The sequence below is a fragment of the Thamnophis elegans genome, chromosome Z (assembly GCF_009769535.1).
Source record: "Thamnophis elegans isolate rThaEle1 chromosome Z, rThaEle1.pri, whole genome shotgun sequence".
NCBI classification, from domain to species: Eukaryota; Metazoa; Chordata; class Lepidosauria; order Squamata; family Colubridae; genus Thamnophis; species Thamnophis elegans.
The window spans coordinates 57146749-57173571 of record NC_045558.1 but is presented as its reverse complement, the minus strand read 5'-3'; the positions used below and the strand labels follow the sequence as shown (position 1 = coordinate 57173571).

General features: G+C 42.1%; 1 protein-coding gene across 2 annotated transcripts in view; it reads right to left on the bottom strand.

Annotated features, from left to right (window-relative positions):
* The window catches only part of FYCO1 (FYVE and coiled-coil domain autophagy adaptor 1), a 130241-nt gene that overhangs the window by 39299 nt on the left and 64119 nt on the right, over positions 1-26823 (bottom strand). For both annotated transcript variants that reach the window (XM_032235241.1, XM_032235242.1), the window contains exons 11-13: positions 18244-18411; positions 13245-13394; positions 1569-1774 (exon numbers count right to left, since the gene is read on the bottom strand). In XM_032235241.1, coding sequence (XP_032091132.1) covers positions 1569-1774; positions 13245-13394; positions 18244-18411 — 524 coding nt within the window. The remainder of the gene's footprint in view (positions 1-1568; positions 1775-13244; positions 13395-18243; positions 18412-26823) is intronic.

Sequence of the window (26823 nt, the reverse complement as noted above, 5' to 3'; positions counted from 1 at the left end):
TGGTAAACACTGCCACTCCGGCTTTCAAAGCTTTCTCTAAGATTAACCACAAATTCATTTATAATCTCTCAAAATAAGACCTTGTTTTCACTTTTCTGCAGCTGGCAATAAGGTTCAAAAGAACACCTGCATACACACTCCGTGCTCTTCTTATCACTCTCTTAAACAAGCTACAAGGTCTTAAAGCGCAAAATCGAAATGATCAAAGAGAGAAGTCAAAATAAAATGTTTCCAAGTCTTAAACCTCCAACCTCCGTGGCAGTGTTGCTTCCTTTCCCTCTAATGTTACAAGCTTCTTTGTACTCCTTTTGTATCTTTTTTGTAGTCCAGGTTTAAAAGAAGTAAAATTCTTAAATGAGGCAAAATAGAAAAAGGGAAAAAACTCATATAGAAATTTTAAAAAAGGGTTTCAATCCATAAGTTACAAAAATAAAAAAGTAGAAGAAAAACTAATCGATTCACTTTAAAAAGCTTTGCACAAATTTCATCCATAAAATAGCATTTAAAAAGAAAGATGATACACTGTCCAATGCAATCCATTGTAGCTTAGTTTCGCTGCTTATTTCTTCTGTTCTCAAATTTAGTTTAGCTTTAAGGTTTTTTTTGGGCAGTCTCTTTTAAAACAGTAACATTTCCTCACCAGCTGTACACACTTTCTCTTTCCGTTTCCTTCCTTTCCGGAACTATCCCAACTTCATCATCTTATGGCTGCGCTTTTGTCGCTGGCTAGAAGAACTTCTCTTGGATCAATCAGAGACTTTGCGATGTCTCTGTGATCAGCAAGATGTATTCTTCCTGTTCACCATCTCTACGGGATGGTTTAGGTCTGTTTAGACCACCCAGAGACAAAAGTGTCGACTGCGATCTCGAGATTTCGAGATCGCAGGTTGTGTCGTTGTGACGTCAGGTTCTCCTCCAATAAGACCCTGTCTTATTTTCGGGAAAACACTGTAATAGCATAAAGCGCATATCCATTTCTGCCTAGGATAGGATAGGATAGGATAGGATTGGACAGGATAGGATAGAATAAAATTGGAAGGGACCTTGGAGGTCTTCTAGCCCAACCCCCTGCTTAGGCAAGAAACCCCACACCACTTCAGACAAATGGTTATCCAATCTCTTCTTAATTCTAATAATCCACATAATCTACCTAATCCACATAAAGTTCCATAAAGATAGATTCTGATTTTTGAGCTGAAGGAGAACCTACTGCTTTGATAGATTTTGAGTTCTGCATATGTACTAGTAAAGTTCTAGTACCTACAAAACTACCTGAATATGAATGAAGCATGCATTTGAAAGGAAATCCAAAAGCTTTAGGTGCTCTTTTGCACACATTTTCACCACAGTGAAAATACAACATTGCACTATTGTGGGGAAAGAAAATAGATAATTCTAGCATGTGACCATCCCAGTTTCACAGGATAATTCTAATTTCCTCATTAGGGTCTCTTAAATTAGGAAATACATCCTGAAATTATTTAACAAACTGACCAAAAAATAGGGTAATATCTAATCTGAAGTTTTGTAAAGCCACAGTAAATTCTGAAAAATATATAGAAGCTCACCCAAAATTTTGTGGACCAGGGTCAATGGTGAGGCCAGCAGACTTGATGATGAAGATGATTCTTCGAGTATCAAGTTTAACTCAGAATCAACGGGATTGGCAGTTACTTTTTTAAAACAAGCTCGACAACAGCGTTCTTTCTTTCCAGTTTGCTTTGAAAAGGCATAATTGTTGCAGCAGTAATAGCAGAATATGCGTCCACACATTCTTTAAAAAAAGTAAAAACATATGTTTAAAATTAAGGTGTTAATGAGAAACAATAAAATTATATATGAAAAAATATTTTATTTTATTATCAAATAATCACAGCAACCAGAAATTATTTTTTCCCCAGAATTTTTTTTTGTCCTCTTGCATAGCATTTTAAGTACTGTATTTTTCGGAGTATAAGATGCACCAGAGTATAAAACTCACCAAGGTTTAGAAGAGGCAATTTTTTTAAAAAAAAAAGTAGATAGTTATATAGAGGGATAGTGAGAAAGAAAGAGAGAGAAATACAGTAAGTAGTTAGGGAGTAGTTAGGTAGATAAAGGGATAGAGAGAGAGAAATACATTAGGTAGGTAGGGAGAGAAAGAGAGACAGAGTAGGTAGGTAGAGGGATAGAGAGACATAGAGAGAGAAATACAGGAGAGAGAGAGAGAGAGTACAGTAGATAGGTAGGGAGAGAGAGAGTAGGTAGGTAGGTAGATAGAGGGAGAGGGAGAGGGAGGGAGGGAGGGAGGGAGAGGGAGAGGGAGAGAGAGAGAGAGAGAGAGAGAGAGAGAGAAATACAGTAGATAGAGGGATATAAGAGGGATTTTGGGGAGGCAAAAAAATGCTGTATTCAGTGTATAAAACGCACCCAGATTTTCAGCCTCTTTTTTGATGCAAAAAGGTGCATCTTATACTCCGAAAAATACAGTATATATTCACATAATTGTTATTCTTTACATTTATCATTCTTATACATTTATTATTTCATTTAATAGGTTATTTAATATACAGTTTGGGTTGCTTTATTTACCATCCCTTCCTCCTGTTATAACACCACCTTATTTTCCCTTTCTTTTCTCCTTTTCTCCCTCTCTCCCTTCTCTATTTCCTTCCTTCCTCCTCTCCTTCCCCTTCTTCCCTTACCTTTCTGCTACTTCTACTCTTCTCCTTCCTACCCTCTCTCCTTCTCTTCCTCTCCCTTCCATCCTCCTCTCATCTCTTTCTTCTTTCCCCATCTTCCTTTCATTCTCTCCTTCTCTCTCTCTCTCCCTCTTTCCTATTATTGTAAGTGTCTCTTTCAGATCTCAGTTTATGTTTCCTTGGGATGGTATTTCCGCAAACCCAAATATATTGATATCATTTCTTATTCCCTTACCTTTGCTAATCTTCCTAACTATATTCCCCCCCCCTTTATATCTCACTTTTGGATATATACTTAGATATTTAATATGTTCTTTTCTGTTTTCCCCTTCTTCACCCCCTTTTCCGTTTAACAGTGCCTTGTCTGAGTTCTATATCTTCTCCCTATTTTCTTTTCCAGTTTCCTTTCTCTAGCCAATCATAAAATCTTTCCCAGGTCTTGATTCCTCTTTATCCTTTATTTTCATTGTCAACCTATTCATCTCTGCACAATCTAATATCTTTTTTTATTATCTCTTCATCTGTTGGTAGCGTATTTAATTTCCAATTTTGGGCAAATACAATTCCTGCTGCTGTAGTTACATGTATAATCAAATAAATATCCTCTTTCTTGAATCAGAAATTATTTTTAACAGCTTCATCTTCTTTTCTTTCTTTCATTCTACACTTTTCCATACAGTTCATTTCTCAATAAAAATGTAGAATGAATGAAAGAAAGATGACCCTGTTAAAATAATTTCTGGTTGCTGTGATTATCTGACAATGAAATAAAATATTTCTTTTGGATATAATTTTAATATTTCTAATGATTTCAAGGAGATCTGGTTTTGAACTTTCTCTTCAGTCCATCAATTAAAAGACAACATCCTGCTATATAAGTGCTTTCCTAATAAAACACCTACACATATGTTCATCAAAATCTGAACCAATTCATTTTTTGCCATAAAGGGCAAAAATTATGCCTATAGCCCTTCTCTCTTTACTCCTGCTTTCCTTCTCATATCTATAGACTATTGCTTTATATAAAATTTTGTAAACCATAACAATACAAATAAAAGACCAATAATGTTCTAGGAATGTAGATTGCCTTCCAACCTTCCTCATCTGCATTATGACTTCACTAGAATATTGGCAGAAATGAACTTGAAGGTGAGAAGAATCAGTTAAAATTTTATCACACTAAATCAGGCCATTAGTTCATTTCACCTAACCTGGTCAGACTTTATAATAGCAATAGCAGTAGACTTATATACCGCTTCATAGGGCTTTCAGCCCTCTCTAAGCGGTTTACAGAGAGTCAGCATATTGCCCCCAACAATCTGGGTCCTCATTTTACCCACCTCGGAAGGATGGAAGGCTGAGTCAACCCTGAGCCGGTGAGATTTGAACCGCTGAACTGCTGATCTAGCAGTAGCCTGCAGTGCTGCATTTAACCACTGCGCCACCTTGGCTCTTTATAATGATTAAAGTTCTGGACAATGCTAGATACATACTGAGATTTTCTGCTGTTCCTTGAATCACACCTTTTCCTTGAATATTCACTGTGAAGACCTAATTGCTTTAGCCTATCACATACTGTAGGGAGGTTTTGACAGTATATGAGTTACTTTTAGCTATACTATATATATTGTGAATAAAGAAGGTTATTTTATACATGAATCCTGCTGAATTATTTACTTGTGTGCTGGTTGAATTGCTGGAAAAATGGAATGCTTCCTGAAGGCTAAGGAGCTCTGAGATATTGTTATTAATCCACCCCAAGCACCATTAGTAGCACAGATCAAAGGCACCATAAGGCATAGGCCTACATTATCTTAAGTTTAGAAGATGAACAATTCTTGAATATAGCTGATTTAAAAACTGCAAAAGAGATTTGGCTGAAATTGAGAAGTGTGCATGTGAATGTGTCAGCATGCAATATTGTGCAATTATCGAGCAATTATACAGAGCCCAGTTACAAGACTGTGTAGAGAGGCATTTGCTGCATATGCAAACTTTATTTATTGAATTGGAACAGTGTGGAATGCAGATTCCTGAATTTCAGAAGGTACTGTTGGTGCTAAATAGTCTTGCTGAAACGTGGGACACTGTTTCAGCTGTTTTTTGAGTGCAAACCAGAACAGGAATTATGAATGGAAGCCCATAAAGTCTGTTTGATTTCTGAAGAAAACAAACACCATTTTAGAAAAAGCCACAAGGAGAAATTCCTGAGGTGAGGGGCCAAAGGAGCAAAGAGAGAGAAAAACAACAGACAGAGACCAGATTACAGTCCAGCAAAGATTTTCTATGAAGAAAGAGAAAGAAAAGAAAGGTGGTGTTTCATATGTTTCAAAAGAGATTTGGCTGAAATTGAGGTGTGATTTAGGACTGATTTAAAGAAATACTGTTTGCAAGGAAGACAAATAACAGATCGACAAGCTCCTGTTGCAAAAGTTAGCTATTACAATAGCAGAGACAAAAAGTTAATAGACAGTGGGGCTAGTCAAACAATTGTTAATAAGTCTAAATTGTTTTTCAGAATGGATCCAGCTGGAGGAGATGCCTTAGCAAATGACCAAAATAAAGCTGCAGGAAAAGGCAGTGTGCTGATTCCATGTCTGGAGGAAAAGTTTAGTAATATATTATGTGTGCCTGAAATGGAGCATAATTTACTGAGTGTCTCCAGTTTAGACCAGCAAGGATTTGAGACCACATTTGTAAATGGGACACGTCTCATAAAAAGAAATGGGAATGTATGTGCACAGGGCATAAAATAGGATGATCTTTATGTATTGCAGGTGTAGGAAGCTAAAACCCATCCCACTCCTAGAAAAATGAAATATCCTAAGAAATACTTAAAAGGCAGAATATTATATTTCCCTGGATGTGAAAAGGGAGAAACATGTTTTAAAGACAAAGTAGCACACTACAGCTTCCTGCCCATCTCCCTTTGTCAATGGGCCATTAAGATGCCCAAGCCAGTTCCTTTACATAATAAGGAGTTCTCCTTTTAAGCTCCAGGGTGATGGAATCAAGGCATGCTAGTATTAGCATGTATTAGCCCTTTACCCAACTCACCACATGGCATCTGAGAACTCAACCAAACCTGGACTCAGCCTAGAGAGTTGCATGGCCTCATGGGAGTCTGACAACCAATCAGAATACATTTCTTACACAGGAACAGAAAACAGAGAGGTGGAGCCAAACAGAGTATTAAAAACCCAGCAAGCCCCTCCTCTCGCTCTCTTCTTCTTCACCCAACACCTGGAAGCATGTGATCACCTTTTTGCCCAGGACCTCAAGCCATGTGGTCCTGTCCACCATTAAACCATCTTTCTAAGCAGCTTCCATGTTTCCAGTGTCTTACCCCCCCCCCCCCTTAGAACTGAACCCAGAAGGACATTTCTTCCAACACAGGGACAAAAAATTCAATGTGTCCAAACATTTGGAAATGTGGCACAACATGATTCATGTGTTCATCTCTTGCACAGAAAGCTTGGCCATGCCAGCTTCAGAGTTTTGCAAAAGATGCAACAATTTGAAGAAGGGATAAACCTAATGTCAGCCTCTGCTTCACTACTTGCTTTCGGCTGTCATTGAAATGGGGAGGGGGAAGCATGGTATTTGGGAGGGGAAGTTTTAAGTACAGGAGTGATTGTAAGAAAAGGGAGTTTTGTTCTCACCATCTACTGTACATGCTGCAGATAGTGGATTTGCCCACCAAGGACAACTGTCCAGCATACCAACCTGATGATGCTTTTCAAAGATGGAACCCACATGACACCTGAGGGGTGTGCGGATTGCACTATGGGATGGGGTTACCGGGGGAGGGAGTTTGGGTCACATATTGATATCTATGATTACGCACACTTTTGCCTCAGATCTTGCTTTGCTTAACTGCTATCTACTCAACCAGTAAAAGTACTCTTAATTCTGTAAAATGGAGTTGAGTGGTTTCTTTCTTGGTTATTGAGGGAGGCTGCCCTGACATTAAGTAACATCCTGGAGCTAACACCTTCCGAGGGGAGTGTAACAAAATCCCAAACTTCAAAAGAACTTCCCTCCCAGGCAGCGACCAGGAGGATGACGTGGGAGCGACTGCATTCTCGTTCCCCTTGGAAATGGAGCAAATGGCTGGACTACACTTGGAAGAACGATCTGTCCACCCCAGGTGGCCTTTGGGAGTGGGACAGAAGTATGATCCTGAGGAAACTCCGGCTGGAGTTACCACAAGGCGGTATCGGCGACCAGCAAATGCTTGGCAGGAGGCCGATGAGGAGAACCTTATGATGTCCCAGGCTACGAAACTCTTTGAAGAGGCTTGGGAGAGGCGATGCTTACGTGAGAGCAGCCCTGAAAGAGAAGCTGATCTCCCAGAAACAGAGAACTGCAAGGACCCTGTTCTGCCCAAGGGGGGCCGGGGGGCAGACAGTGGAGCTGATCAGGATGAAGAAGCCCTGACCCCAGCAGCAGCAGCCACGAGAGCCATTTCAAGAGGGGGAGCCCCCCCCCGCAGGTGCCGGATGGCTAAAGTTCCTTCATTTGGTGTGAAATTTGGTGGGGAGTCTTTTTTCCTGGTTCAGGTATGGAATTTCATGCTACAGTTCGAAGAAGACCTCCCCACGGAAGAAGCCAAGGTAAGAGTGGTTACCATGGCGCTAGAAAACAAGGCAGCGGCTTGGATGGTTGCCCTGCATAACAATGACTCCCCCCTACTGAGAGACTATAATAGATTTATGGCCACCATGAGGAATGCTTTGATGATCCGCTCATGGAGCGGAAGTCTAGAACCAGAATAAAAATCCTTACCCAGGGGAAAAGGCCAGTTGCTGAATATATACAAGAGTTTCATGAATTGTCTGTTTATATGCGGGGGTGATGCAAAGAGGCTCTGATGGACAGCTTCATGGACGGTTTAAACAAAGATATATACCGAACTATGTAAACGGGGGGGGGGGGGGGCACGTAGATTGCAACCCTGGTATGAATTGGCAGTGGATGTGGAAATAGATTTAGCCCGAGACAAGTACCGTGAGGACAGTGAGAAAGAGAAGGCTACCCCTCCCAACACCCCCCCCCAAGGAGCTCCAAAAGGAGGGAAAAGTTGGTCTGCAAGCAAGCCCCAGTCGATCACCTGTTTCCGTTGCAGGAAGGAGAGGCACCGAGTAGCAAACTGCCGCACCAAGATGGGCCCAAAGCCCTCTGCTGGGGGGGAGAGAAAGCCAGACAAACAGCCTGGGAAGAGAAGGGATACCACCATGAAAGGGCTGGAGCCTGCTGCACAGTTCCTTCCTACTCCAGGGGAAGAGGAACCATCCTCCTCATCGGAGGAAAGTGAAACAAAATCTGACAAAGGACGTCTGCTAAGTTCCCGATCGGGACCCATGACTATCCCAGTAGAACTTAAAGTGCCCTCTACTGGAGCCCAAGCAAAAATGCTGGCCCTTTTAGATTCAGGTTGCACACGTTGCATCGTTAGCCCTGAAGTAGTGGAAAAACTGGGCCTGAAATTGAGAACTTTAAAAGTCCCCATTGCTTTTTGCCAGTTGGACGGGTCGATAGCTGGGGGAAGCCCTGCCCAGTTTGTGACTGAACCAATAGACATGTGGATGGGAACTCACCAGGAGACAATAAGTTTTATTGTCGCACCGGGAATGGACTGGCCTCTCATACTGGGCTTACCCTGGTTACGTAAATAGAACCCACACATCAATTGGAAGAAAGGGTGGTTGCGCATCCACTCTGCTACACCCCCTGAGGGAGAAGGGGGGGGTTCCCAATATTGCTAACACTGAATCTAACCAAGCAGCCGCAATGCTAGAAAAAATTGATTGGGAGGAGAAAATCCCACAAGAATATTGGGACAAGGGATGTTTTCAGTGAAAAATCCTCTGATAAATTGCCCTCTCATTGCGCAACAGGTTGCAGCATTGATATCCTCCCAGGGGTAAAACTTCCAAAACCCAAAATCTTCTCAATGAGTCCCCGCAAGATGGAAGAATTATGGAAGTTTATTGGTAAAAATTTACAAAGGAGGTTTATTGAACCTGCTAGGCCACGAGTGGCCGCTCCAGTATTGTTCAGAGAAAAGAAAGATGGTTCCTTTTGTCTCTGTGTTAATTACAAAAATCTTAATGCTGTATGCACACAAAATGTTTACCCCCTCCCTCTGATGGAGGACATGTTGGCCCAATTAGGTAAAGGAAAGATCTTCACAAAATTGGACCTAAGAGAGGCCTATTACAGAGTCAGAATTAAAGAGGGAGATGAATGGAAAACTGCTTTCAACTGCCAACTTGGTTGTTTCCAATTCCGAGTACTCCCATTTGGCCTACAGGGGGCACCAGTGGTTTTCATGCAATTAATAAATGAAGTTTTGCATGATTGCCTGTACAAGGGCGCGATGGTCTACCTAGATGACATCCTTATTTACACGGAAACATGTGAAGAACACGTGACATTGGTACGATCAGTATTCAAAAAACTCTGGGCTGCAGAACTATATACCAAATTGTCCAAATGTGAATTTCATCAGGAAAAAATTGACTACCTTGGCTATCGCATCTCCCACAATGGCATCAAGATGGACCCAGCAAAAGTCCAGGCTGTTACTGAGTGGGCTCCCCCTCGCACCCGCAAACAATTACAAAGTTTTCTAGGATTTGCGATTTTTTTATCGTCAATTTATTCCCTCATTCGCCAGCATTGCTCTGCCAATTACAAATCTCCCAAAGTCAAAAGGGGAGACCAAACCCAGACCGGGGAAGCCATTGAATTGGACTATGGAATGTCAAGCCGCATTCGAAAAACTGAAGCGACTCTGCAGCTGAACCCATTTTGAAACACCCAGATATGGATGCACCATTTATCGTTCAAGCTGATGCCAGTGATGTGGCGATGGGAGCAGTGTTACTTCAAACGAACCTGCAGCCTTGCGCTTACACCTCTCGCAAACTAACAGAGATGGAGAGACGGTGGGCTATATGGGAAATAGAAGCCTTTGCTGTCAGGTGGGCTTTGATGGCGACATTTCCTTGAAGGGGCTAAACACCCTTTTGAGATATGGACTGATCATAAAAATTTGGAGGCGTTGAAGACCCCTAGAAAGCTATCTCCTAAACAAATGCGGTGGGTGCAACACTTTGACTGGTTCAATTTCACCCTCAAGTACATTCCTGGAGGGAAGAACTTTATGGCTGATGCTTTATCCAGACTTCCACAATACAACAGCTCGAAGCTGAGCGTGGTTCACCCAGTCATCCCAGCTAAAAGTCTTGCTGCCCCGGTGGTTACCAGAAGCCAAAGCAACTCAAATTTGGAGGTCACAACAGACCTCATCTGCAAACTCAAGGAAAGCCTTGAGTCTGATGACTGGTTCAAGGAACATTTAAATGAATGTACTATGAAAGATGGACTGGCTTGGGTAGGGACTAAATTGTATGTTCCTGTTAACCTGAAAACTCTTGTTCTTCAGCGGGCCCATGATTCCCGAATGGCAGGCCATTTTGGTTTTGTAAAGACTCTACATCTAGTTTTAGGGGGCAATTTTGGTGGCCATTGAAAAAAGACATTGAGTCCTATGTGGCCAGTTGCCCCATATGTGCTGCCATGAAGCGCCCACCAGGAAAACCCCAAGGCCTTCTCCAGGGTGTGGCCCGCCCTGAGGCCCCATGGAAGGAGATATCGATGGATTTCATTGTCGAATTACCAGAGAGTCTAGGAAATACCATGATTTGGGTCATCACCCACCTGTTTTCTAAACAAGTTCATTTTGTGCCCTGTTCCAAAATCCCATCAGCTAAATCGTTGGCTAAGTTGTTTATTTCTCATGTATACCGTTTGCATAGAGTACCGGAATGCATAATTTCGGATAGAGGGGTCCAATTCACCTCCCTCTTCTGGAAGGAATTTCTGAAATTAATTGGCTCCACCCAGGGGATAAGCTCCGCCCACCATCCTCAAAGTAACGGTGCTTGTGAACGGACTAATTCTGTTTTGGAACGGTACCTCCGGTGTTTCATCAATTATCAGCAGCACAAGTTGTTACCACATGCTGAGGTGGCATACAACAACTCTGAGCACAGCAGTATTGGTTTCACCCCTTTTAGGATTGTGTTTGGACAGGACTTTGTACCTATTCCAGAATTACCCCGTGAAAAGCCGCAAATTTTGTCCCTCTCCGAGTGGAGTGACCAGTTCCGACAAATTTGGCCCGTGACCCGCAAAGCATTAGAAGCTGCTTATCGGGCACACAAGAAACAGGCCGACAAAAAGAGGGTGAAGCAAAGGGAGTACAAAGTAGGGGATCGAGTGTTTTTGTCTACCAAGTTTCTCCAAACCACCCAGAAATCAAAGAAATTGGGGCCGAAATACGTTGGTCCATTTCCTATAATAAAGATCATTAATCCTGTTTCTGGAATTCCCGAAGCATCTTAACCAGATTTATCCTGTGTTTCATGTGAACCCCTTGAAACCGGAGCACACTTCCTTTTTTCGTGTGCCCCTACTTGCACCCACTGCCCCTCTTCTCATTGAAGGAGAGCAACATTTTGAGATTAAGGAAATATTGGACTCCAGGAAACATAGGAATCGAATTCAATATCTAGTCTCCTGGAAACATTTTCCCCCCTCCCAAGCTGAATGGGTTGATAAATCCCATGTTAGGGCTCCTAGACTCTTGTGGACGTTCTACTCTAAATGCCCTGACAAATCTTGACCTAAATTTACTTATACATTTCTTTTATTGTCTTGTCCCTGTTTTCTTTGTTTGTTTGTCTTGCAGGGATGACTTCTTTTCCTGGAGGAGGGCCGGATGTCAGCCTCTGCTTCACTACTTGCTTTCGGCTGTCACTGAAACGGGGAGGGGGAGGCATGGTATTTGGGAGGGAAAGTTTTAAGTACAGGAGTGATTGTAAGAAAAGGGAGTTTTGTTCTCACTATCTATTGCGCATACTGCAGATAGTGGATTTGCCCGCCAAGGGCAACTATCCGGCATACCAACCTGATGATGCTTTTCAAAGATGGACTATGGGATGGGGTTACCAGGGGGAGCGAGTTTGGGTCACTGTCAGCCTCTGCTTTGCTGTTGCTTCGGCTGCCATGAAACGGGGAGGGAGGGCATGGTATTTGGGAGGGGTTACTCATTGTGCTGGAGGAAGGTTCTGGAGTTCAGCTGCTGGTCGGACTACGCATGCGTGGGAGATTCCCGCCAGGACTAACGGCACCGACATTCCATCTTCATGATGCCTTTTGAAGTTATCTCGCACCTGACACTTGGGAGAATTATGATTGGACTGTAACTGTGATGCCAAGGGGAGGGGAATGGGCTATTCTATATATCAATCGCTTTCGCTCCTAAATATTCAGATTTCGCTGCGCTATGCCTTTAATCATTTATAATTAGTAAAAGTACACTTGATTTCCACACATGGAATCTCGTGGTCTTTCTTTCCTAATTATCTAATGGAGATCTATGATAATATTGATATCTATGATTACACACGCTTTTGCCTCAGATCTTGCTTTGCTTAGCTGCTATCTACTCATAACCAGTAAAAATACTCTTAATTCTGCAAAATGGAGTTGAGTGGTTTCTTTCTTGGTTACTGAGGGAGGCTGCCCTAACACTTAAAAGGGTTTAAAGCATACTTGATCTGTGCGGTATGTACATCATCAAAGTCCAAGACATTCCCAGTAAGCAAAAGTAGCACAAGGCAGATAACAAGAGCTCTGGAGCTGGTACATTCAGATTTAGTGGGACCAATGCAAGCCCGTTTGGGAGGAGCAAAGTATGCACTGATCATTGTAGATGACTACAGCAGATTTAGTTTCTGCTATTTACTAAAGAGTAAAATAGAGGTGCTACAGAAATGTAAGCAATGGGTAAGCTTCGTGGAAAGGATATAAACAGGTATGTCAGCTGCAAGCTAACGGCTGTTCCTCACCCAGTTTTAAGCCTCCTACACAGCTGTTTCTGTTTCAGTTCATGACTGGGTTTCAACCGACGTGTGACATTGATGATAATTAGCACACATTTGCTATAATTGGTTGATCATACACCTGAGAATAATCCTGCAAAAGCCCTGACTTTGTGCAAGTGTACCTATGAGAATTGCTGCTGTTTTGAAGGCCAAGAGTGGTCACACCAAATATTGATTTGATTTAGATTTTTCTTGTTTGCTCACTTTGCATTTTGAAAATTGACAAAAATAATCATTATTTATATGTCTGAAAGCATTCTTTGTTTACAGCATTTTTTCACACCTGCCTAAAACTTTTGCACAGTACTATAGAGTCTGAGCTGGTTCTGGCTTCTACTGTATGGGTATTGTATACATGCATCATACTTTACATTACTGTATATAAAGATGTTTATTTTATACATGAATCCTGTTGAATTATTTCCTTGTGTGCTGGTTGGATTGCTGCAAACTCTAACAGTATTTGAATAGAATTTTGGATGGAACTGGGGATAAACCCAAATTTGTGTATACTTAACATAAAAGTAATAGAAAATTGTGGTGATTGTTAAACATCAGGCTAATCATCACTGCTCATATTTGTTCAATCCTCTCAAATACTGACCTGCAATGATGTCGGCGATTCATCCAGCCAAATTCTTTTTGACATTCTAAGCAACTGGTGACTTCGGCATCACCAAGCCACCTTTGCTCTGCTGTGAGCTTCTGCTGGAATTCCAGAGCATCTGATTTCTGCCAAAGAGCATCCTTGTCCCTTTCAAAGGCACGTATGAAGAATAATTTGTCATTTTATAATTTGTGTTTTAAAATCTTAAGTCTAAAATATAGGAGAAATTCACTTTCTTTATTAAGATTTGTCTGATAAATTTGGAGTCCTAAGAGACTATCTTGATTTTGTTATTCCCTATAGTATATAAAAAGCTTTTTTAAATAATTGCCTAGTCTGGAAAATAAAATAAAAAAATGGGAAAATTATTTCCACATTGTCACAAAGCAAACTTAATGAACTCACCAAAAGTCCAGCTTGACTTGAGAGAGACTACTTTTTAGCACATGAAAAATGTAAGAATAAAATGGATACACACATGTGCACACACACTTGCACTCATATCAATAAACAAAAACAATTCTAGCTTATTAGGGAACAAAGAAGCTCAATGGTACCTGTTTTTCATTCATTCTTGTTTATTCCCTTAGCAGAAACAAATAATAAACTATGATTCTGTGATAAGCATTATGTGTGAACTAGGACCCACATTTTGATCCTCTTTCAACATTAGCCAAAAACAAACTCCAGTTTATATATTAAGTGATTAGGAGTATAATGACCCAAGGTTCCCATATGAACATCTTGTTAAACCAATAATAGAATCTTTCAGGTTTGTTTAGCGAAATTTCCTATACAATGCCATAAATTGATCATCTGTTACAATCCAGAAAGTTTTGGCTGCAGTTACTGCAATTAAAAATGATACAATCAGCTTTGAAATGTAAGAGGATACTTTTTCATAATGGTGCATTGCACATTGGATGACTCTGCTTTCAAACTGAATGAAACAGCACTAATTTGTGGTGATTTGTTCATTCAGATTTCTTTTACATATCAATAGGATATACATTAGGCTCTGATAATAATAAATGGCAAACATTCAGAAAATTTAAAAAGGGTGAATATTTTTCGCAGAATTTCACATAGAAGAACATAATCTAAGGAAGAATAAATTTATGAAAAAGAACCAAATAACAAGGCTACCAAACATCCAAGGAAGGTAATTTGTTACAAGCATATGGACAGTAAGCATTTGGATCTAATGTTAAATAAATATTATTAGAGAAGCAGCACTTTTTTCTGAGCAACTTTAAATGTCAAACTATCACCCGCAAACCACAGGATTTAACAAATAGTCAAACATGCAATGAAAAAAATTAGTCAACACTGCAGAGTGTGATACCACAGCCGGATAGAGGTTATATTGCTTCAAATCAATTACACATGCATAAGAAAAAGATACTAAATATTCCTCAGTCTTCAAATAAATTCTTCCATTTTAGATTTAAAACAAAATATATTTGCAGATTAAACAATATTAATTTCTTCTCATCAGTAAAGAAAAAGTGACCAAGAGTCTATCTGGGCTGATATGTATATCTGACCACAATGCAATCTTTTCCTTTATTGATCTTGTGATGCAATCAGACAGGTCAGTGCAAAGTTTTAAATATGTATTGCCTTATCAATATATCAATAAAATGGAAAATATGCAATTTGTCCATTAATATTTTCTGCTATTGATATTATGCATATTAACTGAATTAATACTGCATATTTTAAGCTTGAGATAAGGTTTAGTATGCTTTGAGGTTTATATTATTTTGTACTATATGTTTGTTATGTGGAAAATGATGGACTGGATAACAGAAATGGATTGTTAAGAAGCTAAATGTTCAACACTAGAAAGATAAATTAATAAGCCAATAACCACCCTGGAATTGAATATTTGATAGAATAACAGAGTTGGAAGGGACCTTGAAGGTCTTCTAACACATCCTCCTGCTCTGGCAGAAAATCCTATACCATTTCAGACAAATGGTCATCCAATCTCTTCTTAAAAACTTCCAATGCTGGAACACCCACAACTTCTAGAGATGTTGCTCCACTGATTGTTGTAACTATCACAAAATTTTTCCTTAGTTCTAGGTTGGTTCTCTCCTTGATTGCTTGTTGATGTTCCTTATGACTTAAGAATGGATTGTTGTTCCTTATGATTTAAGAATGAGTTTTTATAGATGTGGATTACAGGCAATCTTCATTTATGGACTATAACTCCATCACTAAGCAATATAGTTACGAAGTATAACATCATGTCACTGTCCTGAATTGTATCAGTTTTGGTTGCAGTTGTGAAAAAAATCACCCACAGTCATTGTGTGAAGTCACATGACCATGATCTGTGACTTCCTCCAGCTTCCCCAATGAATTTTTAAATCAGAAGCCAGTTGTAAAGAATGCAAATGGCAATTATATGCATGCAGGATGATGTGACTGTCATAAATGCAGAACAATTGCCAAGCACCCAAATCAAAATTACATGACTGCAGAGGGTGCTGGAACATCTGCAACTTCAAAGACCTGTCATAAGTCTCCTTTTTCAGTGTTGTTGTAGTTTCCAAGGTTGCTGACCAAGCAGTTGATGAGGAAAGACTACCTATATATATATATCCATACTTACAATGGAATATGTCCATCTTTTATTCAAACAACTGTATAAAACTTCAATGTATATCTATATGAACCTATGTTCTATTATAGGATTGTCTCCATAATCACTTCATCTCCAGATCTCCTCAATTCATCTAGATATTCCTAATACAAAAAACATTGGGAAAATGTAGTAAAAAAATATGGTATTGCCATTTTCCAGAATATGAAATTGGATAGTGAATTGTGGAATAAGTTGGAGATTGGACTTCTGAAAGCTGCATATTTGATGAGCACCCCTTCTATTCCCTCATCTAAGTCATTTATGAAGATACTGGGGAATATTGGGCCTAGGACAGAGCCTTGTGGTACCCCACTACTTACTTTTCTCCATGTGGATGTAGTATCATTAAGGACTACTCACTGAATACGGTTTGTCAGCCAGCTACAAATCCATCCAGTGGTGATGTTGTCTATTCCACATTTTTCTAGCATACCAAGAAGTAGGTTGTGGTCTACTTTGTCAAATGCCTTACTGAAATCTAAGAATATTATGTCCACAGCATTTTGCTGGTCTACTAATTTAGTTACTTTATCAAAGAATGAAATAAGTTTGGTTTGGCATGATCTATTTTTAGCAAACCGATGCTGGCTACTAGATATAACTTTATTTGCTTCTAGTTGTTTACAGATCTATTTTTTTGATTATCTTTTCTAGAATATTCCCAGGTATTGATGTTAGACTGACTGGTCTTCAGTTTCCTGGGTCTGTTCCCCACCACCTTTCTTGAAGTTGGGAACCACACCAGCCCTTTTCCAATCCTCAGGTACTTTCCTGGTTCTCCAAGATTTTTGAAAGATATAGTACAATAGTTTTGAGATAACATCTGCCAGCTCCTTCAGCTCCTTCTGGATATAATCCATCAGGTCCTGGTGATTTATATTCATTAAGATCAGATAGGTGTTCCCTTACCATTTTCTTGCTTATTTTTATTTCTAGTTTGTCTTTTACAATAGTTTTTTTGGTACGTTGCCTTAATTTCTTTTTGTGTGAAGACTGATGCAAAGAACGAGTTAAGCAGCTCTACTTTCTCCCTACTGCCTGTTACTTCCTTCCCATCTCTTTTTAGTGGACCTACTGTTTCCTTGACTTTTTTCTTATTATTAATATGTTGAAAGAAACCTTTTTTTTAAATTATCTTTGACTTTTGTTACAAGTCTTTATTCATTCTGATCCTTTGCTTTCCTGACTTCATCTTTGCATATTCTGGTTATCTACTGAATCAGCCTTAGTTAAGTGTCTCTCTTTTCATTTTTTGTACTTGCCCTTTTTGTCTTTCAGTTTGTCAAAGAGATCTTTGTGCAGCCATGGTGGTTTCTCAAAGTTTTTCTTTCTCTTTTTCAGTGGTATTCAGTTACATTTAGGCAGGAAAAATTAAAGGAGTATAAGTACAGATTAGGCTCAAAAACAGTAATTGTGAGAGGAACCTTGGAGTCCTAGTGGGTAATCACTTGAATATGAACCAGCAATGTGCAGCAGCATCTAAAAAAGCTAATATAATCCTGGGTTGTAAAAACAGAGGCATAGAATCAAGATAATTTGAAGTATTAGTATCACTTTATAGTACCCTAGTAAGACCACACCTGGAATGCTGCAACCAATTTTGGTCATCATATTATAAAAATATGTTGAGATTTTGGAAAAAAGTTCAGAGAAGAACCACTACGAGATCAAAGGCCTGGAGACTAAAATATATGAAGAACTGCTGCAGGATTTGGATTTGGCTAGTCGAAAGAAAAGGAATAGGGGTGACATGATATCAGCATTGCAATATTTGAGAGGCTGCCACAAAGAAGAAGGGGTCAAATTATTCCTCAAAGCACCAGAGGGCAGAACATGAAACAATGGTTGGAAACTAATCAAAGTGAGAAGCAATGGGGTATTAAGGAGAAACTTCCTAACAGTGAGGACAATTAACCAATGGAACAGTTTGCCTCCAGAAATCGTGGGCGCTCCAACACTGGATGTTTTTAAGAAGGTCTAGAGTTTAGACAGTCACTTATCTAAAATAGTATAGATTCTTCTAGAAGACCTCCAATCTCATTCCATCTCATTCTATTCTAAGGCCTGGAAGCAAACTCCATTCCTGAATGATAACACACTTCCTGGGTAAAGGAGGGAGAAAATCCTTGTAGAATTCCAAATGGACAAAAAGCAAATTAGTGCTGCAGAGAAGAATACAATATATTTAGAATATTTTAAATTGAAGGTTTTAAGATAACTTTGTGGGGTGCATTGCGAACCATAAATATGGTTTTAAATTTTGTAGCAGTAAAATTTAGAAGTGGAAAAAAATTTTTTTTCCATTTGATTGTGAAGGAATCTAAAAATAAATCTACCAACCTGAGAAGTTCAATTAACCTTTCTTCCAGGAACTGCTTTGTTCTAGTTAGGTCATCCAGTTCAGCAAGTAACTTGGCCTCATTGTTGCCTTGCTCTGATTTCATCTTGTTGAATTTACCATAGTAGTCTTGAATTTGTTCATTTGTTTTGCTGACTTCAGTCTGGGCTCTGTTCAAAAACATTCCATTTTCCTCAACTGATTTTATTATTATCCAGATTACAATTAACATTAGCAATAATACTATTAATCTTCACAAAGTACTAAGAATGAAAATGATTCTAGCTCTCCTTTATGTTCGAGTACATTTTTTTAAAAAAGTTATCAAACTATCAACCTAGTAGAAAATCAGACATTGTGAAATAGCAGTCATTCTTATACTTTACATATACTTAGAATGCTCCTAAAGATCAGAATGCAGATCAAAATTAAATATTTGTAATTGATAATAAATTCCAGCCTGAAGAACAGTTAATCTCACCCACTTAAGAGCAATTTAGCCTATCCTAGCTCTCTGCAGCTATACACGTAATCCTCAAGTTACAAATTTAATGGAACCTGCTAATTACATTCATAACCCAAGGATTCGTAGGAGTGATCGCTCCCTGCTTTTGTCCACTCATTCACTAATTGAACATGTGTGTCATTAAACGCACATGAAGTATCTCAGGGTAGGGAAGGCTGGGGGGTAGAGCGGGGCTAGTGATGGAACAGGCCAAATGACCACCCAAAGCCTCCCTGACCCACTGAAATATCTCATGATCCCCACAATTGTTCCCCTACATCCTGCCCCACCAGGTCACTTATCTTACATAAGTCTAGTGAGCTGACTTCTCTCCAGCCTTTCTGCCGCATGAGATCATGATGCTCAGATGCTTTCAATCTCAACTCACTGCCTAAAAGTGAAATCCACTGCCTAAAAGTGTGCCATTGGCTTCCAAATATTTTGGCAAGCCTTTGTAAAATGCCTTTGCCGGCACAAACGGAGCTTGGGAGGAACACACCAGACCCACCGAAGCTCCGCTCTTGCAGGCAAAGGCTTTTGCAAAGAGCTGCTGAAGTCTGTAAGAGAGATTGTATCTCTGTAGGCTTCAGCAGCCCTTTGTAAAAAGCTGTTGCCGTACGAATGGAGTCTTGGAGGGATGCACCCACCCCTCCCAAACTTGGCTTGTAATGACAAAGGCTTTTTGTAATGGGCTGCAGAAGCCTACAGGGTCACGATCTCCCTGCAGGCTTCAACAAGGAAACAGCAAAGGAGGGAATGCTGAAGAATTGAAGCCTTCCATCTGTTTGCAATAGCAATAGCAGTAGACTTATATACCGCTTCATAGGCCTTTCAGGCCTCTCTAAGCGGTTTACAGAGAGTCAGCATATTGCCCCCAACAATCTGGGTCCTCATTTTACCCACCTCGGAAGGATGGAAGGCTGAGTCAACCCTGAGCCGGTGAGATTTGAACCGCTGACCTGCTGATCTAGCAGTAGCCTGCAGTGCTGCATTTAACCACTGCGCCACCTTGGCTCTTCTGCCACAGATCTCATCCAGGCCACAATTTGCAGAGAGCTAAACTACTGCGATATCATGCGAGATCAGTAGCACTTTAGGCGAAGTAGGCAAAACACCCACAACAGAGAGATAAGTGAGTCTCCACAAGTGGAGTTCCTGTGAAGACCTGATCAGGAGAGGGGACATAGGCAGGGTGAATGTGGCAGCACTTCTACCATTATTTATAAGTGTGAATGACAGCTGTGGTGCTGCAGCATTTGTAACTTCGGGACTGGGTCATAAGTACTTGGGGGAGGGCTAGGTCGTAACTTCAAACGATCGCTAAGTGAACTGTTGTAACCTGGGGATTACCTGTATTGAATGACCACTTACAGAGTTTTAGAAAATATTGGAAGGGAATTCTCAGAGTTGATTTCCAGCATATTTGAAACAAATTTGCAGTGGGTAAACAATATTTGAAAATCTCTAAAGAAGGACACGAGATTTTCGGGCACCACTCTAAGACCTGAGAAAATTCTCTTTTCTGCACAAAAGATGTAACAGGACTGTAACAAGGCAACTCTTCTGTACAAGGTAATGCAAAGGTTGATTTTAAGTTGGGGAGCACACAAAGTATCACTTGACAGCATATTACCCTATCTAAATTTTGTTAGTCCTGATTTTTTCTCCATCCTTATTTTGTTAAACAGAACTATTTATTTCTTCCACTGGATCCTGGCTTGCTTGCTTATTTATTTTATTCACAACTATAGCTGCCCATCTCAACAAAACTGAGTCTTAATATAATTCTTGTGATAGCCTACAAGTTTTGATAAAACTGTTTATCTAATCTAGATATGTATTGTATGAATACATTGTATTCACATATAAATGGTGTTATTGGTTCATTTTTTTATTTTTTTATTATGAGTTTATTTTTGTGCCTTTTAAAATAATTTCATATACATTTTATTTATGTGCATTCTAATAACTATCCACATTAGAAGCTTTTGAAGAAAGAGCAGACTAAGTATTTGCAAACATAAAAACAATTAATACATGTATTCTTCAACGTATAACTATTCATTTAGTGACTGTCCAAAGCAACAATAGCACTGAAAAGCATGATTTATGAACATTTTTCACACTTATTACCATTGCATAATCAAAATTCAGATGCTTGGAGAAGTCAGATTCACTTTAGAACTGTATTATTAACTCAACAACTGCAGTGATTCACTTAGCAACTGTGGCAAGAAAGGTCATAAAATGGAGCAAAACTCACTTAACAATTATTAAGTGTACTGTCCCTTTGCTCAGCTATGTTTGTATGTTGAGAACTACCTGTACAATTGTACAATACCATCAAGTGAAACACATATTGCTGTATATATACATGTACTGTATCATTGTAGTCTTACAAAAAAGCTCTTTTGAGCAAGCCTGGCACTTTCATAATGCCATTTCTACTCCTCAAAATTATATTGAAATAGACCCTCAGTGGTTTTTATTACATCTGACTCTTGAAATATTGAGAATATTATGAACTAAAAGGTTGCCTCCTGCAGCTAATGGGAGAATGCAAGATTAGCATTCAATCAGTGTTTTGCCTTCCTTTGTGTTATGTGCACTAGTTGATGATTCCTCCATTACTGACTGGAGAAGGATTGCTTTTGAACTCCAGAGGCAAAATTATCTGGTTATCTTTTCAAAAAACTATGAAGCAACAGCTTCTCTGCAAAATGTGACAGTAACCGATCCTCTTGTGAGAGGAAAAGTTGTGTTGATTCAAGGAATTAAGTCACAAGAATTTCCAACAAGCAAAAACAGTTGCCCATACTCTCTTCACAATAAATTAGCATAAGCAATTAACAGAATATGATTTGCTGACAAACAGAGTATCTTCAATATTATTGTCATCCTTGATGCAAATCATGGGAAGAGTGAAGAAGAGCAAAATATTTTATATTTTCTTCCAGTCACTTGGAAATCCTTAGTATCATTGCTCATGATAAAGGAGCAATGTAAACAATAGAAGGAATTCTTTTAATCCCTGGACTACAGTTAGTCCTCTATTTATGACCACAACTGAGCTCAACATTTTTGTTGTTGAGGCATTTGTTAAGTGAGTTTTGCCCCATTTTATGACCTTTTTTGCTACATTTGTTAAGCGAATCATGGCAGTTGACAATGATTATTGGTCCTACCTGAATGCTGTTTCTCCTCAAATGGGGAGAGAGAAATCAGGAGTGGGTGGACATTTCTATCTTCCAATCGAAGACTGAGCATGTCATCCTTTTTGCCATATCTTCTCTGCCTGGAGACTTCCTTTCCCAGTTCTGCGAAGGCGTATCAATGACATGGCTAGTAACCTGTGGAAATGTCAGTTGGTCTTACCTGAAGTGCATGTCTCGAAGCTGGTGTGGGAGGAGTCACATGTGGGTATTAACATGGCCCATTTGCCCAGAGACTGAGGTAGAATTTGAGGCCACTCCTCTACTCTTCCTCCTACTCCCCAGATTAACTGATGATCCAGTCGCAGAAGAGCCTGGGAAGGAAGGGAACAGAGAGACACACCAACTCCCTCCCCGGCCCTGACTGACCAGCAACTAACTCACTCAGGCCTCCCCATGCGCAGGAGCACACAGAACGGACGGGAAGTGACTCCTCCTACGCCAGCTTCAAGACATGCAGTTCAGATAAGACCAACTGACAATCTCCGAAGTGAGGCGTGGGAGGAGTCACATGTGGGCTAGATGTCCATGGGAGGGAATCATTGGGCCTGAGCCCCCCGAGTATCCAGCACTCCCTGGAGAACCCTCCTGTCAAAGGATGCCTCCGCAGAAGCATCCATCCGGTAATGCCTGATTAAGGGGGAGGGCGAGGCCCAAGCGGCCGCCCTGCAGACATCCTCAATGGGTACCTGGATGGCCCAGGCCACAGAGGTTGCCATACTCCTGATAGAGTGCGCTGCGACATCTTCTGGAACCTGGATCCCACATGCCTCATAGGCCTTGGTGATAGCTAGTCTAATCCACCTACTGATGGTGGCAGGAGATACCTTTGCCCCTCTGTTAGAAGGCTGGAAGGACATGAAGAGCGCCTCTGACCTCCTGAAGGCAGCCATGTGCTTAAGATAAATACGCAAGGCTCTACACACATCTAGGCGATGCCAGGACCGTTCGTTTTCCCTGGAAGGTGCTGGACAGAAGTCCGGAAGCACCACCTGCAGGCCCTGTGGAAGGTGGTGTTGACCTTGGGCAGGAAAGCCGGTCAAGTCGGAGCACTACCCTGTTGTTGTGAAAGGTACACAGATCCGCCCTGGTGGATAAGGCCTTGATCTCAGATACACGCCTAGCTGAGGTGATGTCTACCAGGAAAACCACCTTGAGGGTTAGGAGCTGGACTATTACCTCCCTCAGGGGCTCGAAGGGCACCTTCGTGAGGGGCTGGAGAACTGTGGGGAGGTCCCAGGTGGGGAAGCAATGAACTACTGGGGGCCTGAGATTAGCCGCCCCTCTGAGGAACCTCTTTATGACCGGGTGCTTGGACAAGGGTCGAGAGCCCATACCTCCAAGCACCATGGCCAAGGCTGAGACCTGCCTCCTGAGGGTACTGTGGGCCAGACCTTTCTCTAACCCATCTTGGAGAACTCCAGTACCTGCAGTGCTGAAGCCGAAGTCGGCTCCACTTGGGCAGACCTGCACCAAGACACAAAGGAACCCCAAGTCACATCATAGATGCGTGTGGTGGACTTCCTTCTGGAGGCCTCGATGGTCCTGATCACCCTGACAGAGAACTGTGCCTCCCTTAACTGCTTCCGCTCAAGGGCCAAGCAGTTAGATGGAGCCACTCTGGAACCGGGTGATCCAGACTTCCTTGGCGCAGGGCTACCTCCACCCTGGGAATTCTCCAGTGGGGCAGCGCCAACAGTCCCACTAGGGTCTGCGAAGCAGGGACGTCGAGGCCAGAAGGGTGTACCAGAATCACTTCGGCTCTCTCTAACACTAGCTTCCTCAGGACCCCGGGAAGGCGGGGAAGGGGGGAAAGGCATAGAGGAGACCTGATGGCCATTTGCAGCATAGGGCATCGACATCTATCGCTCTTCGATCCAGGAACCGCGAGATGAACATTGGAACCTGGGTGTTCGACAGGGTGGCGAAGAGATCCACTGTCAGCCGACCAAATCTCTGGCAAATCCGATCAAAGATGCTGGGAAGCAGTTGCCATTCTCCATAGTCTCCCTGCTGAGCCAGTCTGGTTGTTGATTGTTCACCCCAGAGATGTGTTCCGCCCAAATCGACGAGAGATTCCGTTCCGCCAAATTGCCTAGCCGAACAGCTTTGTCACGCAGCACCATGGAATGTGTGTCCCACTGCTTGTTCACATGGGCTTTGGCCACCATGCTGTCCGTCAGGACCAGGAGGTGTTGACCAACCATTGCCTCCTTGAAGTGTCGAAGAGCCAGGTGTATCTCTCTGAGCTCCAACCAGCTCTTCCGTATGTCCGTGGGTGTCCACCTGCACTGAGCTATCTGAAAGCCCAGGTGTGTCTCCCAGCCGAATAGACTCATGTCCGTAGGCAGGACCAATCTTTCTGGTTCCCTGAAAAGGGAAGCCTTGGACAGCGTCGGGGACATCCACCAATGGAAGGAGAGGAATACCTGGGGAGGTACCAGTACCTTGAATAGGGCGTTGCTCGTCCGGTCTCTCTGATGCAGTAGCAGGAACCACTGCAGTTCTCTGGCGTGGAGGCGTGCCCAGGGCACTATCCTGATGCACGAGATGAACTTGCCCAGGAGCCTGGAGAGGAGACCTACAGGAACAGAACGTGTCTTGGGGATCTCCCGGATCAACTCTACCCTACTGCATTTTGACTGCATTTTGAATTGCTTGTAAGCGATGCACTTGTTGAGACATTTTAGATCTAAAATTGCCCTCCACCCACCCCGAGCTCTTTGGGATCACAAATAGGAAGGAGTGGAATCCTAGACCCCATTGATCCGAGAGACCGGTTGGATGGCCTGAATCTCCAGCAAATGCTGGATGGCTGTGTCCATCAGGCACCTCTTTACTGCATCCCTGGAGACAGGGCAGCTGAGAAAGAACTCCAGGGGCTTGGAAAGAAATACCAGTGCTAGGCCACATTGAACTGAACCGAGGACACATCTGTCTGATGTTATAGCCTCCCATTGGTGGAGAAAGAGGCTGAGCCGACCTCTGATGAGAGTGGTGGCTCTGCAGTCACTTGGAGCGATGAAAGGGTCAACTTCCTGTCCCTCAAAAGGGCCTCTTGCCCTGAAAATGCTGCCGACTCCTTAAGTCCGACCTGTCAGGCTGTCTGTCCTGACTGCCCTAGAACTGGCGCTGTGGCTGTTGGTAGTCGATGCCTGATTCCGGCATCCAAAATGGCTGACTGCAAAAATAAGATATGAACATCTATCTCGTTGTCTAAACAAAGGCAGCATGCTTTTGCCTTTGGTGTCTACCAGGATAAGATCCAAGGCTTCTCCAAACAGCTTCTTGCCTATGAATGGGGGTGAAGCCAACTTGAAATTTGAAATTTAATAAAATTTGTATGCCGCCCAATCCCATAGGACTCTGGGCAGCTTACAGAAACAAGATAAAAAAAATTAAAATATTAAGAATAAAAATACAATTATTAAAATTACACACCATCCATTCTGTCTAGGTGGGGCTGGACATTTGATCAACAGCCCCAGGCCTGCCGGAACAGCCAGGTTTTGGTGGCTTTTCGGAAGGCCGAGAGAGTGGAAAGGGTCCGGATCTCTACGGGTAGATCGATCCACAGGGCCGGCGCAGCTACAGAGAAGGCCCTCCCCCGAGGGGCCGCCAGCCGGCATTGTCCGGCCGACGGCACCCGGAGGAGGCCCAGCCTGTGAGATCTTGTAGGTCGTTGGGAGGTATGTGGCAGGAGGCGGTCTCTCAGGTAGCCAGGTCCTAAACCATGTAGGGCTTTAAAAGTAATGACTAGCACCTTGAAGCGCGTTCGGAGACCAATAGGGAGTCAGTGCAGCTCGTGGAGGATGGGTGTAACATGGGTGTTTCTAGGTACACTCAGTATCGCTTGCGTGGCTGCATTCTGGACCAATTGTAGTCTTCGAACACTCTTCAGGGGCAGCCCCATATACAGCGCATTACAGTAATCCAGCCTTGAGGTGACGAGGGCATGAGTGACCATTCGAAGTGCCTCCCGGTCCAGGTAGGGCCGCAGCTGGGGCACCAGGCGAACCTGGGCGAAAGCTACCCTGGTCACAGCTGACAAATGGTGTTCTAACATCAGCTGCGAGTCCAGGAGGACACCCAGGTTGCGGACCCTCTCTGAGGGGGTGTATAATTTCACCCCCTAGGCTAAGAGATGGAATGTCTGGACTATCCTTGGGAGGCAACATCAATAGCCACTCGGTCTTGTTCGCTCCCATCCAGACCCTGACAGCCTCCAGGCACTGGCACATCACTTCCACTGCTTCGCTGAGTTGGCACGGGGCAGACAGATACAATTGAGTATTGTCCGCATATTGATGATATTTGATCCTGTGCCGGAGTATGATCTCACCCAGCAGCTTCATGTAGATATTAAATAGGAGGGGGGACAGGAACGAACCCTGCAGCACCCCATATTTGAGGGACCTATCCTCCAACCAACACTGACTGCGACCTGTCCGAGAGGTAGGAGAACCACTGTAAGACGGTGCCTCCCATTCCCACCTCCCGTAACCGTCGCAGAAGGTTACCATGGTTGATGGTATCAAAGGCCGCTGAGAGGTCAAGAAGCACCAGGATAGAGGAATGTCCTCTATCCCTGGCCCGCCAGAGATCATCGGTCAGGGCGACCAAAGCAGTTTCAGTGCAGTAACCAGGCCTGAAACCCGACTGAAAGGGATCCAGATAATCTGCTTCATCCAAGGTCCATCGGAGTTGAAAGGCCACCACCTTCTCAACAACCTTCCCTACGAAAGGGAGGTTGGAGACTGGACAATAGTTATTAAGAATGGCTGGATCCAGGGAAGGTTTCTTAAGGAGAGGTGTTAACAATCCTCTGGAGCCAGCCTCGTGTCACCTCCCTGCTGGTCGAGACC